This window comes from Prunus avium, chromosome 3, assembly GCF_965620075.1.
Source record: "Prunus avium chromosome 3, drPruAviu1.hap1.1, whole genome shotgun sequence".
NCBI classification, from domain to species: domain Eukaryota; kingdom Viridiplantae; phylum Streptophyta; class Magnoliopsida; order Rosales; family Rosaceae; genus Prunus; species Prunus avium.
The window spans coordinates 38221398-38235307 of NC_142286.1; the positions used below are offsets into that span (position 1 = coordinate 38221398).

Here is a 13910-nt window from a genome sequence, read left to right on the forward strand (position 1 = left end):
CATATTTGTTCATGTCTCCAAAACTCCACTTTCAAGGTCTTCGTCTTCATACATTGTCAAAATTGGGTGGGCTGGCTCTCGTTATAAGCTTTGGGTCTTGGGGCCTATGTTCTTGGGCCATTCGTCGTAGCTGTGCTTTACAATTCTTGTTTTTTTTTTTTTCCTTTAGAACATAAACAAATGATTACAAGTACCAATCAATTTACAATCTAACAATTCCTAAATCTCATAAAATCTACATTTTTCCTTATATTATCCAACTATTACGTAAGACCTTGCAAATCAAGTGGAATTTAGAGCAGGCCGGGCTGATGTAAGATCATGCCGGTCGATAATTCTCATCCCTTTTTTTTTATGGTTCAACAGACTGGAATAGAATCGGAGACTCATTCAACCTAATTGACAATCATGCATGACGACAAGATATTATAGCTAGAGAAAGTCATTTTGGACGTCCTCTCCATTTTCAAATGTCAATTTTGGGTGCCATAGAATTTGATTTTTATGTTAAAGTTTGCACAGCACATATATCCTACAAAGACGTGATGATGTCATCTCTTGTATATAATAAATTAAACATCATAATTAAGCAACAATTCTATATTTGGACAAGTTACCTGAAAGTATTCAATCAAACATGAATGTCATAAGCCCCTTCGTCTTTAAATACATGACTCATTAAGACGAGTTCCAAGTTTATATATAAAAAATGCTAGTCATATCATATTTATATATCACTTTGTGTATCACCTATCTAATAGAGGTGAATCCCATTGTATTGATGGGCTCCACTTCTAATAGAGAGGTGATATGCAAATGTGTTACGCCTATCATTGCTTTATATGTATATATATGTAGTACAGGGACTTCACTCATATAAACGATATGGCAGCTCCAAGATTGATCTTTTTAGTTCTTTCTCTGTTCAACTTTTCTCTACTTACTTCCACAGCCAGTGGTGCAAATTCACATGAGAAGGCTACACAAAATTGGTTAAACCATGGTGGAGATTTGTACAACAGAAGATATGCCCATAGAGAGACCAAACTAAGCCCTAAAACAGTTTCCAAACTAAGCTTGAAGTGGGAGTTTTATGCAGGCAAAGATATATCTGCCACACCGGCGATTTTCGATGGTACCCTTTATTTTCCAAGCTGGAATGGATTCATCTATGCTGTTAAAGCTTCTGATGGGTCTCTGGTTTGGAAGAAGAACTTGCATGCATTAACTGGGTTTAATGCAACTGGTTTTGTTTTGAAAGTCAACTGGACAGTATCAAGATCAACCCCAACAGTCGTTGCCGATCATGACCTTTTGATTGTTGGAATCTATGGGCCTGCTGTTGTTATTGCCCTTCAACGATCAACAGGGAAGCTCATATGGTCAACCCTACTTGATACTCATGCCGCAAGTCTCATAACCATATCCGGAACCTACTACAAAGGGTTAGTCAGTCATTTAACTCTACCTTTAATTTTTTTTACCTTTTGAATTTGACCATATATCAAAGTTGCATACAGTGAACTTTAATTGAGAGGTTCCTATTCTCATAAGACGTCCCATCACATATTGTATTTCAATGTATCCCTTTATATTGATTAATCTAATCTTCTTGGAGAGGGATTCGAAGTTATCCGAAGTTATCTAAACCCTCTAAAAACAAGTCTGACTTTTGAGGTGCATGTTGGATAAATATTATTAGACTATATCAATTAATCTACTTTTACAGGAGTATATACATTGGAACGGCATCACTAGAAGAAACTCTTAGCGCTGACGCTGAGGAATGTTGTACCTTTCGTGGCGGCTTTGCCAAATTAGATGTCAAAGCTGGTATCATCTTATGGCAGACCTTTGTGCCGCCCGATAATCATGGAAAGCTAGGGTAATATTCCGGGGCAGCAGTCCGTCCATTGATGTCCATAGAAAACATGTATATATAGCTACTGGCAACATCTACTCAGTCCCTGAAAATGTAAGCCAATGCCAAAAAAATAGAGGAAACGTGGGACTACATTAAATTTTTTTTTTTTTAAACAACAATTTTAAAGCTTCAAAGATTAATTTTCCTAATGTTTTTGTAGATTAATTTCCTCTTGATAATTTCCATGAATTTTTCAGTAAAGGGACAATTTTAAAAGGCTAAAGACTTGAAAAAAGAATTTAGACAACTAAATACCCTTGAAATTTAAATAATATTAATGTCATTCATAATTAAAACAATTAAAAGTACATGTGATTTGGAGGTCACGAGATAAAAGATTAATTTTCCTAATGTTTTTGTAGATTAATTTCATCTTCTTAATTTCCATGAATTTTTCAGTAGAGGGACAATTTTAAAAGGCTAAAGACTTGAAAAATAAATATAGACAACTAAATACCCTTAAAATTTAAATAATATTAATGTCATTCATAATTAAAACAAATAAAAATACATGTGATTTGGAGGTCACGAGATAAAAATACATGTGATTTGGAGGTCACGAGATAAAAATACACGTGATTACAAGTTTGGGGTAATTTTCGATGAATTTTTCAGAGCACATATGACTTTTTAATGAATATATGAATTTAGTCCAATTAAAAATAGACATGTGGCGCCTTGCTAATGGATCATTTAAAAAAGGAATTAAAATGAGAAGTGCTGGATTATAACCCCAAACATGCTGAGTCTTTCTTCTTCGTCGAACTTGCTCTGCAACTTCAACTGCGCGCCATGGGGTCTGCTCAGGCTGTCCATAGCCATTTTTCCGGCCAATTCGTGGGGTCAAGCGACCCCTCTCGTCCCTTAATCCGTCCGCCCCTGGGGAGGCTAAAGTATCTTTCAAGTGTTGATGCGTGCAAAGATGTAAGATTTTTCAATCCGAAAACTGATAGTATGGGACGACAAGAATCGGCTTCAAGTTGGGACATTCAAATAGCTATGAATTCTTTTCTTTTGCTTTAGATTCGAAAAATCGGCTTAGGCGCCGCCTAGGCGGGTCTAGGCGGTGGCTAGGCGGGTCTAGGCGGGTTTGGGCGCCTGGGCGCCTAGGCGGGTCCTTTTTTTTTTTTTTTCTGACTTTAAAAACCTCACGCTGTTGTTTCCTTCTCTCTCACGAGTCGATCACCACCACCAGGCCGCGACGAACCCTTGCCCACACCCGCGACCCTCTCTGTAATGGAACTATGAACATCTACTAGAGAGATAGCGGGTTCTGCTACATGTGATGTGACTAGGTGAGTCAAATGCCTAAGCATATAGGCTTCACCTTCACCATCTTATGGTGCAAAAATTTCCTTAAGAAGTATACATATCAGGGCAAATGACACAGTTGTCTGAGACTAGTCATAATTCTTGAACCCAAGTTTCACTTGGGGTGTTCTTGACTAGAAAAGGCAGGTCTGGTGTTAATGCTTTTAATTTGAATCCTAGATCGAGAAGCGGCTGCAGGATTCTGTATCCACTTCCTGAATCCATGCTTTTTGATAGGATCATCAAGCACCCTTTAGGATTGAATTTAAAGAGACTGTCCATGGCCATGAATTCTCTTTTGCCAAACATGGTTGCTAGTGAAAACCATATATATCATGTAGAACTGAGCACTGCATCCATGGTTGAGGAACTCAAGTACTCGACCATGAAACTACTCTGTTAAATTGTTTGAGTTGAGTATCTGCAGTTCCGGGAGCTTCCCCTTTTGTGACATTTTCTGGAGGAACTAGAGGATCTGGAACTTCCTCTGCAACAAATTCATCTATCATTTCCTGCATGGAAAGCTGTGGCATGCTCTCAACAGTCAAGGTTAATTCAGTTTTCTGTCGAGGTAATCGAGTGTTGTGATCTTGAAAAAGTTCATGGATTCTCAGGGCAACAGGATGCATGGGAAGGTTAAAGACAATGTAGTCTGCATAGACGATGAAGAATATGATAGCAAATGGGATGGTGGAGAAGATAGGATATTTTGGGGTGCGCCTAAAAGTAGCCTGTAATCAAACACTTTCTGAGACATTCTTTTCACCTTCAAAAGAGTAGGATAGGGTGTTTATTTTTTTTGGAGAAAGCATTGTTCTTGATGAGGCACGTTGTACGGTCTGGCCAAGTGCGGCCTTACATATATATAGTAGCTGAAAATTGAAATAGGAGAGTTTTCTGATGGCAAATTTTGTGGTCTACATGTTGTGCAGTGCTGGTCCTTAATTTGGCAAATTTTTTGGCATCTAGTGTATTTTAAATTTGGTATAAAAATGTTTGTTTCAATGATGAATCAATCTTTAAATATCTGGACATAAATACCAATTACATCCTTGTATCAATTTAGAGGTTAATATAAGAATAGGCCATATTTCTAGCTACTTATTTCAACTTGTTTATATCCAACAATTATATTAAAGAGGGGCATTCTCATCATCTTAGGAAATGAACTCCTATACTAATATTTGTGAGTGAGAAATTCCATCGTTTCTCTCACCAATCCAATAGTTTTGTTTTTTGTTTTACTGACGAGAAATGAGGCATTCGAACTTAAAACATCTTTCAACATTGGTTTAACATTGTAAGTTCATCATGTAGAAGAGAATCACTTACACATATATGTATGAGTTAAGGATTTGTAAATGCACCTAAGGTTTTGATTAGCACACCCACCACATTTTGAAAACAATCCAAAAATTTCTCATTATACCTATAAAATCTCTGGATACATATTATTCTAATTTATTGGTTGGAACTTGGAAGGCGAAACAAATTTTCTTTCTGTTAATTGAAGACCCGACCTAATGTGAGCTTGGGCCTTCTGAATGAGCCCCAATTTGGGCCTTTTGAAATGCCAGCCCAAGACTATTACAAGCGAGAGCCAACCCAACGGTCTCTAAAACAGGAGCCATCTCCTAAAACACAACACTTTCCCTCGAAAACCTTATCCGCTTCTCTCAAGCTTCAAGCTTCAACCATGGCGTCACTGATACTCGGAGCTCTTCCAATCCCCACTCAAACGCTCGCTTTCAGCTCTCGCATTTCTCATTTCGTTTACTCGGAGCTCTTCCAATCCTCCACAGCTTCCCTTTCAGTCTCCACAGCTACCAGTCCATCAGTCCCTTCAGGTACACCTTAATTCCAAACCCCCCCTCTCTCTCTCTCTCTCTCTCTCTCTTAATTTTTTTTAGAAAGTCTTCTTGTTTTGACACGTGGCGCCTAATTGCTGGGAGTCCTTTTTTTATATTTAAAAAATCGTATAGCCCACTCAGTTTTTTAAATTTGTTTTAAAACAGTATAGCCGAACGGCTAGACTATTTTACGTGGACGCCTAGGTTCTGTGTGTCTGCTTTTTTTTTTTAGTAAATAGTATCGCCGTCCGGCTATACCTATTTTTTATTTTTTTATAAATAGTATAGCCGCTCGGCTATACCATCTAAAATATATATAAGTGTATAGCCGCTCGGCTTTACGAGGCTCTCTATTTTTCAATTTTTTTTAAAAAAAATAGTATAGCCGTGCGGCCATACTGTTTGACACGTGGGTGCCTAAGCGCTATGCTGGTCCTCTGTTTTTTTTAAAATTTTTATAAATAGTATTGCCGATCGGCTATACTCGGTTTTTTATTATTTTTTTTAAAATAGTGTAGCCGCACGGCTATACGTTACATCCTCGCAGCAACTTTCCTGTGGCAATAGGTTTAGATTTAGCATACATCCACCTTTACACACTACCATTGTAGGTCATCATAATGGTAGATGGGAAGCAAGAATAGGAAGAGTTTTTGGAAACAAGTACCTCTACCTAGGCACTTACGGTAAGTTATCTCTGATCTCCTATCTCCATAACTGATTATAACATTATCCAAAAACTAGCTGCAATATAAACTGTCATAAAAGAGAAAGTTGAAAACTATAATGAAGAGAATTTGCACTTACTGAGCAATGTGTCTTTTTAATCTCATTTCAGGCAGGCACCCAAGAGGAAGCAGCTCGTGCCTATGACATTGCAGCAATTGAGTACAGAGAGATCTGTTTACACCATAATTAACCGAGCATGTCCAGCCTTAAAACAACTAGCACCAAGGCAGACTTGCCTTCTCCCCTGCCGAAGGAAGACACTCTTCCAAGATGCCAGACACCTGCCAAGGCTCCCGACTGCTGAAGGTCCCAATTGCTGAACCTAATCTCAAGGACACGTGTCGCCACCACAGCGCTTGGACATAGTCCCACATCGGAAATCTACACAAACCTCTCATTTTCACTTCCTTATAAGTAGGGAACAATACCCTGGTAACTGGGGGGACTAAATTCTCACTCTTACTGTTACTCTGTCAAAATTACCACTTACAGCTGACTTAAGCATCGGAGAGCCTTCGGCCGGCACAACACCGGTGTCCGAAGCTTAACGACTGTTTCTTCCACTTTGTCTTTTGCAGGGTATCTAGATACTGAAGGTCCTAGCCACCTAAACTGTTGAAGACCCAAGTCTTTACCTAAGTTGACCCTCTCCAAAGACCCAAGTCTTTACCTAAGTTGACCCTCTCCCAAAAAGAGCATCAACAGTTTGGCGCCGTCTGTGGGAACCGACTTCTGAATCCCAACTCCCTCTACCAGCCCAGCTGGCTCCTTCCCCTATCAGGCCCCGTCGCCTCTTCCACACCCCACACTCCACTATGGTGAGCGAGGCTAGCCATGCTACCCAGCGCCCCACACCCCGTGGGGATTCCTCCCGAAAGAAACCTTCGGCAGAGGGGGATCTCCAGGCAGAGGTGGAACGCCTCCGCGCTAGTGTAGTCAAGATGTCAGAAAACTACGAACATCTTCGCACTAAGAATGTTGAGCTGGAGCACGATTGCCGAGCCCTAAAGCGCAATGTGGAGAACACTCGCCATTGATTTATCCAGCAAGACCTCACCCAGGATGTCGAGCACACCCTGCCGAACCAACATGCCATCTCCCGTCATAGCGCCCCCATCCAGTCGAGGCCTGACAAAGGCAAAGGCCATCTTCATCCGGAGATGACCAAGTCGCGACCCCTCCACATCTCCCCACCAAGAGATCGGCCCCATAGCCCAACCAAAATCTACAAAGATTGCCGGGACCGTATCTCAGAGAAGCGGAAGAAGCCTATCCCCATCAATGTCGACCTCAGTGACCCAAGGGTGACGCACCTCGGTCCCCTACCAAAGCCAACCCGCGTGCTTACCCAAGAAGGAGTGGGGGACTCGGACGACTGGGAACCTCGCAACCCCGAAGACTGGGAGACCTACCATTCCGAAGACTTCGAACAATGGGAGGATTACCCTCCCCAACCCACCCAACACTTCAGGTCTTCGGCACCCAATGCTCTTCCGCATGCTGACCCAGCCATGCGCCTCCTCTTTGAGAAGGTCCGGCGCCTGGAGAGTGAGCAACACCGCAGCCACCAGCCTCTCTGGGCTAAACCTCGCCCTGGGCCCTTTACCGAACGCATCCTCAATTATCATCAAGAGAAGGACATTCAGCCACTTCGTATTGCCTCTTACGCAGGCACAGAGGACCCTCTTACCCATATCCATTCCTTCCAGTCCGCCCTCGGATGCAAGGGCCTTAGTGATGAGGGCATGTGTCTCCTTTTCCTTTCCACCCTCAGTGGCGCAGCTCTGAATTGGTTTTACCGGCTGAACCCCCGCACTATCAACTCCTTCGACAGTCTGAAGCAGACCTTCCTGGACCATTTCATGATCCAGACCGATCGCCTCTACTCCGCTGACGATCTGTACATGCTTCGGCAGGGTGAGGACGAACCCCTTCGGGAGTATGCTGCCCGCTTCAGCCACGAGTACTCTCGTTGCCCAGACACCGACGATCGAGCTGCATTCGGCGCTTTCAAAAGTGGCCTTAGAGAATCCAACTTCCGCTACCTAGTCCACAGCAACCCATGGAACACATATGCGGAGCTGATGAAGCAAGCAGCTATTCACGCCAAGGCCGAGTACTTTAACACCAAACGTGGCCCAGCCAACCAGTCGAGGAGCACCTTCGGTAATTCCCCATCTGCTTCAGCACCCACCCCGGCCAAACCTCACCATTCAGCTCCCGTTCCTGACCACCAGGGTACCCAGTACCCTAAGAGGAAAGACAGCCACCAGCATACCTTCAACAACGAGAAGCGTAGTAGACACGACAACCGCCATCAGCCCCGCGGAGGCCACCCTCCCAGGCCAAGTGGTCGTGCCCCACTCCCTTTTGAGCCGAAGCCCAGGTTCGAGGTATTCACCACGTTGAACACTACTTATGAGAATGTTCTGGTCCAGGAAGCCCCCATTATACCCAAACCTCCCCCTCGGAGACTGCCCAACAAGCCTATGCCGAACACAGGCGTCTTCTGCCGATTCCACCAGTTCACTGGCCATGATACCGAATCTTGTATCACATTGCGCAACATCATTGAAGGCCTCATCCGGGAAGGGAAGTTAGACAAGTACGTGCACAACCACCCAGCCCCACCTAACCCACACCAACGACAGATCAACATGATCTCTACCATTAGTGGTGGCCCTACATTGGCTGGAACCTCCAATAACTCCATCAAACATTATGTCCGCTCCACCTATGCGCACCAGGTCTTCAGCACCGAGCAGGGACGCTTGCCGAAGACCCATAAATTAGGCTGGGCCCCCATTACCTTTAGCGAGGAAGAGGAGCGTGGTGTCATTTTCCCTCATGACGACCCACTCATCATCCGGGCGGACATCTCTAACTTCGATGTTGGGCGTATCCTGGTGGACACTGGCAGCTCGGTCAGTGTGATGTTTGCTGAAGCTTTCAACGAACTCCAAGTCCCTACTCACTTGCTGGACCGTAGCATCACACCTCTGGTGAGCTTCTCTGGCGATGTTGTCCAGCCTATTGGGAGCATCCACCTCCCTATCTCCATTGGTTCAGCACCCCAGCGAGCAACGATCACCACTCCCTTCCTCATCGTCAACTGCCCCACGGCATACAACGTCATCCTTGGACGCCCAGCCTTAGCAAAAATGAAGGTATTCGTCTCCACTCATATGTTACTACTAAAGTTCCCCACCCCCCATGGCACAGGCATGGTGCGCGGCGACCAACTTGGCGCCCGAAGCTGCTATGCCTCAGCAGTGAAGTCCACCAACCACCAACATAGGGGTGAGGCCCTAGCAGTAACCAAGGCCCCAGCCCCTCCTCGAGCTGGCACTGAACGACCTGAAGACCCCAGGGAGGAATCTGTCACCCAGCTGGCCGAACCTGTGGAAGACCTTGAGCTGGTTACTCTCCATGACAACATCCCAGACCGGCAAGTTCGAATCGGCACCTCCCTCTCACCAGAGCTTCGCTCTGACCTTGTCGCCTTCCTCCGCCTCAACTCTGAGGTCTTCGCCTGGTCTTACAATGACATGCCTGGCATATCACCAGACGTTATATCCCATCGGCTGAGCATTAATCCCGCAGTCCGACCCGTTCGGCAGAAGCGTCGGGCCTACGACCCAGAGAGATACGAGGCCATGAAGGCGGAGGTGGACAAGTTGAGCAACATCGGCTTTATCAAAGAAGTAGACTACCCCACTTGGCTAGCTAACGTGGTCATGGTTAGGAAGCCAAAGAAAGGCTGGCGCATGTGTGTAGACTACACCAACCTCAATCGGGCATGTCCGAAGGATAGCTTCCCTCTACCTAGGATTGACCAACTCGTGGACGCCACAGCAGGCCATGCCCTTCTTAGCTTCATGGACGCCTACTCCGGGTACAACCAAATCTTCATGCACCCTGACGACCAGGCCCACACCTCCTTCATTACAGATCGCGGCCTCTATTGTTATAAGGTAATGCCATTCGGCCTCAAGAACGCTGGTGCCACTTATCAGCGCCTAGTGAACAGCCTCTTCGCCCCATTGATCGGCAACACCATGGAGGTCTATGTCGATGATATGCTAGTCAAGAGCCGTACCGCTGATCAGCATATCCCTAACCTATCTGCCATGTTTGCCATCCTGAAGCAATATAGGATGAGACTCAATCCCACCAAATGCGCCTTTGGCGTGGCTTCGGGCAAATTCCTTGGCTTCATGATCAGCCAGCGGGGCATTGAGGCCAATCCAGAGAAGATCCAAGCTATCTTGGACATGAAGGTACCGACGACAGTCAAAGACATCCAGAGCCTTACCGGGCGCGTCGCAGCACTCACCAGGTTTATCTCCAAGGCTACTGATCGATGCGCCCCCTTCTTCAAAGCTCTTAAGGGCACTAAGCGTCACATCACCTGGACCCCAGAGTGTGACAAAGCTTTCAACGAGCTCAAGGAATACATGAGTCGGGCCCCTTTGTTATCAACCCCTGAACCCGGAGACATCCTCACGATTTACCTATCCATCTCAGCTACAGCGGTTAGCTCTGTACTCATCAGACCACATGAAGGTACTGAGCATCCAGTGCATTACGTTAGCAAGGCATTACAGGATGCTGAGGTTCGGTACCCAGACATCGAGAAGCTGGCGTTTTCCTTAGTAGTATCCGCCAGACGCCTGAGACCTTATTTCCAGGCACATACCATTCATGTCCTAACCAACCAACCACTCAGACAAGTACTGCAGAAACCAGAGACTTCCGGTAGGCTAGTCAAGTGGGCCATCGAGCTTGGCGAATTCGATATCCACTACAAGCCTCGCCCAGCTACCAAGGGTCAGGCGGTCGCCGACTTCATCTCTGAGCTCACAGAACCCCGGGCATTGGTCACCCCCCAGGTCATACCTGCAGGGCCCACTCCTCCATCGAATCTGGTTCACGTCGCCAGCCATGGCACCCTCGACCTTACTCAGCCCTCGTGGACATTGTACGTGGATGGCTCCTCCAATGCCCATGGTTGTGGAGCTGGCCTTGTTCTCATCTCCCCAGATAAGGTTGTCCTTGAGTATGCCCTCCGCTTTCAATTCCACGCTTCCAACAACGCGGCCGAGTATGAAGCACTCCTAGCTGGCCTTCGGCTAGCCAAGGAGATGGGCGCTAAACAAATCCAAATATTCAGTGACTCCAAGCTCGTTGTTCACCAAGTCAACCAGGACTTCACTGCCAAAGACATCTCTATGACTGCATACCTTCAACATAGTCGCCACATGTTGACTACTTTTGACGCTTATCTCATCAGCCAGGTACCACGATCGGAGAACAGCCATGCTGATGCTTTGGCTAGGCTAGCCTCGGCCTTAGACCAGGGCAGCGGCCGAAACATTCACATCGAGTTCCTGGACCGCCCTAGCACACAAACCCCACTCATCTGTACCATTGATCACAGCCCTACTTGGATGGACCCCATCCTTCAATTCTTGCAAAACCAGACACTACCTACTGATCCTGCTGAAGCACGACGTGTTCGTTATCGCTCTGCTCGATACCTGATCATCAATGGCTCTCTATATAAGCGTGGTTTCAGTCTTCCTTACCTTCGATGTCTTACCCCAGAGGAAGGCAACTACGTCCTTCGGGAGATCCATGAGGGCATCTGCGGCAATCATTCAGGCGCTCGTTCACTAGCACACAAGGCCATTCGGCAAGGATACTTCTGGCCTTCAGTTCACACTGATGCCCAGGCCTTCACCCAGAAGTGCGACAAATGCCAGCGATTTGCCAACATACCACAGCTCGCAGCTGAGCCATTAACCCCCATGGTCAGTCCCTGGCCATTTGCCCAATGGGGACTTGACCTCATTGGACCTATGCCTGAGGGCAAGGGCCAGGTCAAGCACGCAGTTGTTGCCGTAGATTACTTCACCAAGTGGGTTGAAGCTGAAGCCTTAGCTACCATAACTGCAGCTCGCATCGAAACGTTCGTTTGGCAGAACATCGTATGTCGCTTCGGCATCCCCCACACCATCGTCACAGACAATGGCCGGCAATTTGACAACGCAAAGTTCAAGCAATTTTGTTCCAACCTCAAGATACGTCTTTGCTTCGCTTCCCCAGCCCATCCTCAGTCCAATGGCCAGGTCGAAGCTGTGAACAAAATCATCAAGAAAACCCTGAAGACCAAGCTTGACAAAGCCAAAGGGTCCTGGCCAGAGTTACTCCCAGAGGTCCTCTGGTCCTACCGCACCACCTTCCGTACCTCCACAGGAGAAACACCTTTCTCTCTGTCCTTTGGTACCGAAGCCGTGGCCCCAGTGGAAATTGGCCAGCCCACATACCGAACCTCCACTTATGATGCCGAAACCAATGACGAGCAGTTAGCACTAAACCTCGACTTCATTGATGAGCTTCGTGACCAATCCAACATGCGCAACGTCGCATACAAACAGCGCATCGCCAAGTACTACGACTCCCGGGTCAAACCCCGTGCATTCAAGGCAGGGGATTGGGTCATACGCAAGGTTTCCTTGGCTACCAAGAACCCTACTGAAGGTACCCTGGGCCCCACGTGGGAAGGCCTTGCCTCATCCTTGGAATGCTGACCACCTCAAGTACTACTATAAGTAAACACACCTCGACCCTAGGACAACATGTTTTACTGATATTTATCTCTTGTACCTTTTGCCTTACGATATTTATCTAATATAATGCCTGACCTTGGCTAATTCTTACCAATCACATGATTACCATTTTTGCTAAGTACAACCGATATCAAAAGACAACAAGTAATATCATAGCAAATCAACATACACGTGCCCCAAGCAAGGCAAATTGTTCATACATAGCAAATACAAACGAAAGGAAGACGACGCCTTCAAGTCTAGGCAGAAGCGGCATCCGCAGGGCCTAGCTCCGACTCCGGCACAGCGGTAGTGTCATCAGCAGTAGGACTAGATGTTGGAGACTGGCCACTGGTATCAAATTTGATCTCAACCGAAGGGTTGAACCTCGCCAATCTCTTCTCCCAGCGAAGCTGCTCATCCACCAACCGGTCCATGATGTAGCTCCTCAGCTCCTCGGACGACCAGAACTCCTCGGCCGCTTCGGCTCGGGCAGCAGCTACCTCTTCAGCCTTCGATCGCTTCAGCTCTTCCACCTCTTTGGCCAACTCCGCCTTCTGCAACAGCAGGGTATTCCTTTCTCGGATAGCCTCCTGTGCCTCCGCCATCTTGCTCTTGGCCAGCTCATCACGCTTTTTCAACCTCTGAATCTCCTTATCTGCCTTAGCCATGTTAACATACATCTCGCCAAAGGCCTACAACACAAAGCATCATTAGGTAAAAAAAAAAAAAAAAAAACTAGAAAGATAAGCACAAATTCATAAACAGCTCACTCACATAAGCAGACGTGAGAATCGTCTTCTGGGCCCGATCTGCAAAGTTAGAAGCTTGCGTCTTGGCCAAAGCCTCAGGGTCACTCTTCACGCCCTCCAGGAAGACGTTCACCAGAGGTATCTCCTGACGATGCATGGCTAGGTTCGCCTCTTTCTTCTGCCGACGCATCTTGAAAAAGTCCACCTTCTCCACCCCTTTCAGCAAACACATCATCAATACCGAAGGGCAACTTCGGTGGCGCCTGCAGGTTATAAGAAGGCATCCTAGGCTCCGTCCCCATCACACTCCGGTGAGCTTCCTCCAATGCCTTCCTCCTCCCCAGCACGTCGGCAATTAGCCCCTCATCATCACCCCTGGACCGCTTCCCAGTCGCCGGCTGGCTCCCCCCCTTCTCCGCTGTCTTGGCCCGAGACTCTCTCAGCCGCTTCTGCATCTCGGCCTCATCAATATCCACAACCTTCGTACTGCCCTTTACAATACCTGCCACTGCACATCAAAAACTAAGATGACCTAAGTACCTATAAAAAGGAATCAGAAGACAAACAACCAAAGTAACCTAGATACTTACTTCCTTGCAGAAGTCCGGACTCAAGCAAATTCTTCTGGGTGACCAAGTTTCGGCACTCACGCTCGGTCTCTAACAATAGCGACCTCACCTTCTCAACCTCGTCTTCTTGCTCCTTGGAGATAGACCCCCACTTCACCGAACCT

General features: G+C 46.4%; 2 protein-coding genes and 2 pseudogenes across 2 annotated transcripts; 2 read left to right on the forward strand and 2 right to left on the reverse strand.

Moving 5' to 3' along the window:
- Positions 1-794: 794 nt before the first annotated feature.
- On the forward strand, positions 795-2019 carry LOC110760903 (uncharacterized). Its single transcript, XM_021963256.2, has 2 exons — positions 795-1445; positions 1730-2019. Exons 1-2 carry the CDS (start codon positions 886-888, stop codon positions 1887-1889), a joined length of 720 nt encoding a protein of 239 aa, XP_021818948.1. The 5' UTR covers positions 795-885; the 3' UTR covers positions 1890-2019.
- A 1309-nt stretch (positions 2020-3328) lies between these two features.
- LOC148296099 (uncharacterized) lies at positions 3329-3995 on the reverse strand (annotated as a pseudogene).
- A 936-nt stretch (positions 3996-4931) lies between these two features.
- The window catches only part of LOC148296100 (uncharacterized), a 25628-nt pseudogene continuing 16649 nt past the window's right edge, over positions 4932-13910 (forward strand).
- Positions 12575-13838, reverse strand: LOC148296101 (uncharacterized). Its single transcript, XM_088250127.1, has 3 exons — positions 13768-13838; positions 13203-13685; positions 12575-13120 (listed from the first exon to the last, which is right to left on the reverse strand). Exons 2-3 carry the CDS (start codon positions 13410-13412, stop codon positions 12686-12688), a joined length of 645 nt encoding a protein of 214 aa, XP_088106253.1. The 5' UTR covers positions 13413-13685; positions 13768-13838; the 3' UTR covers positions 12575-12685.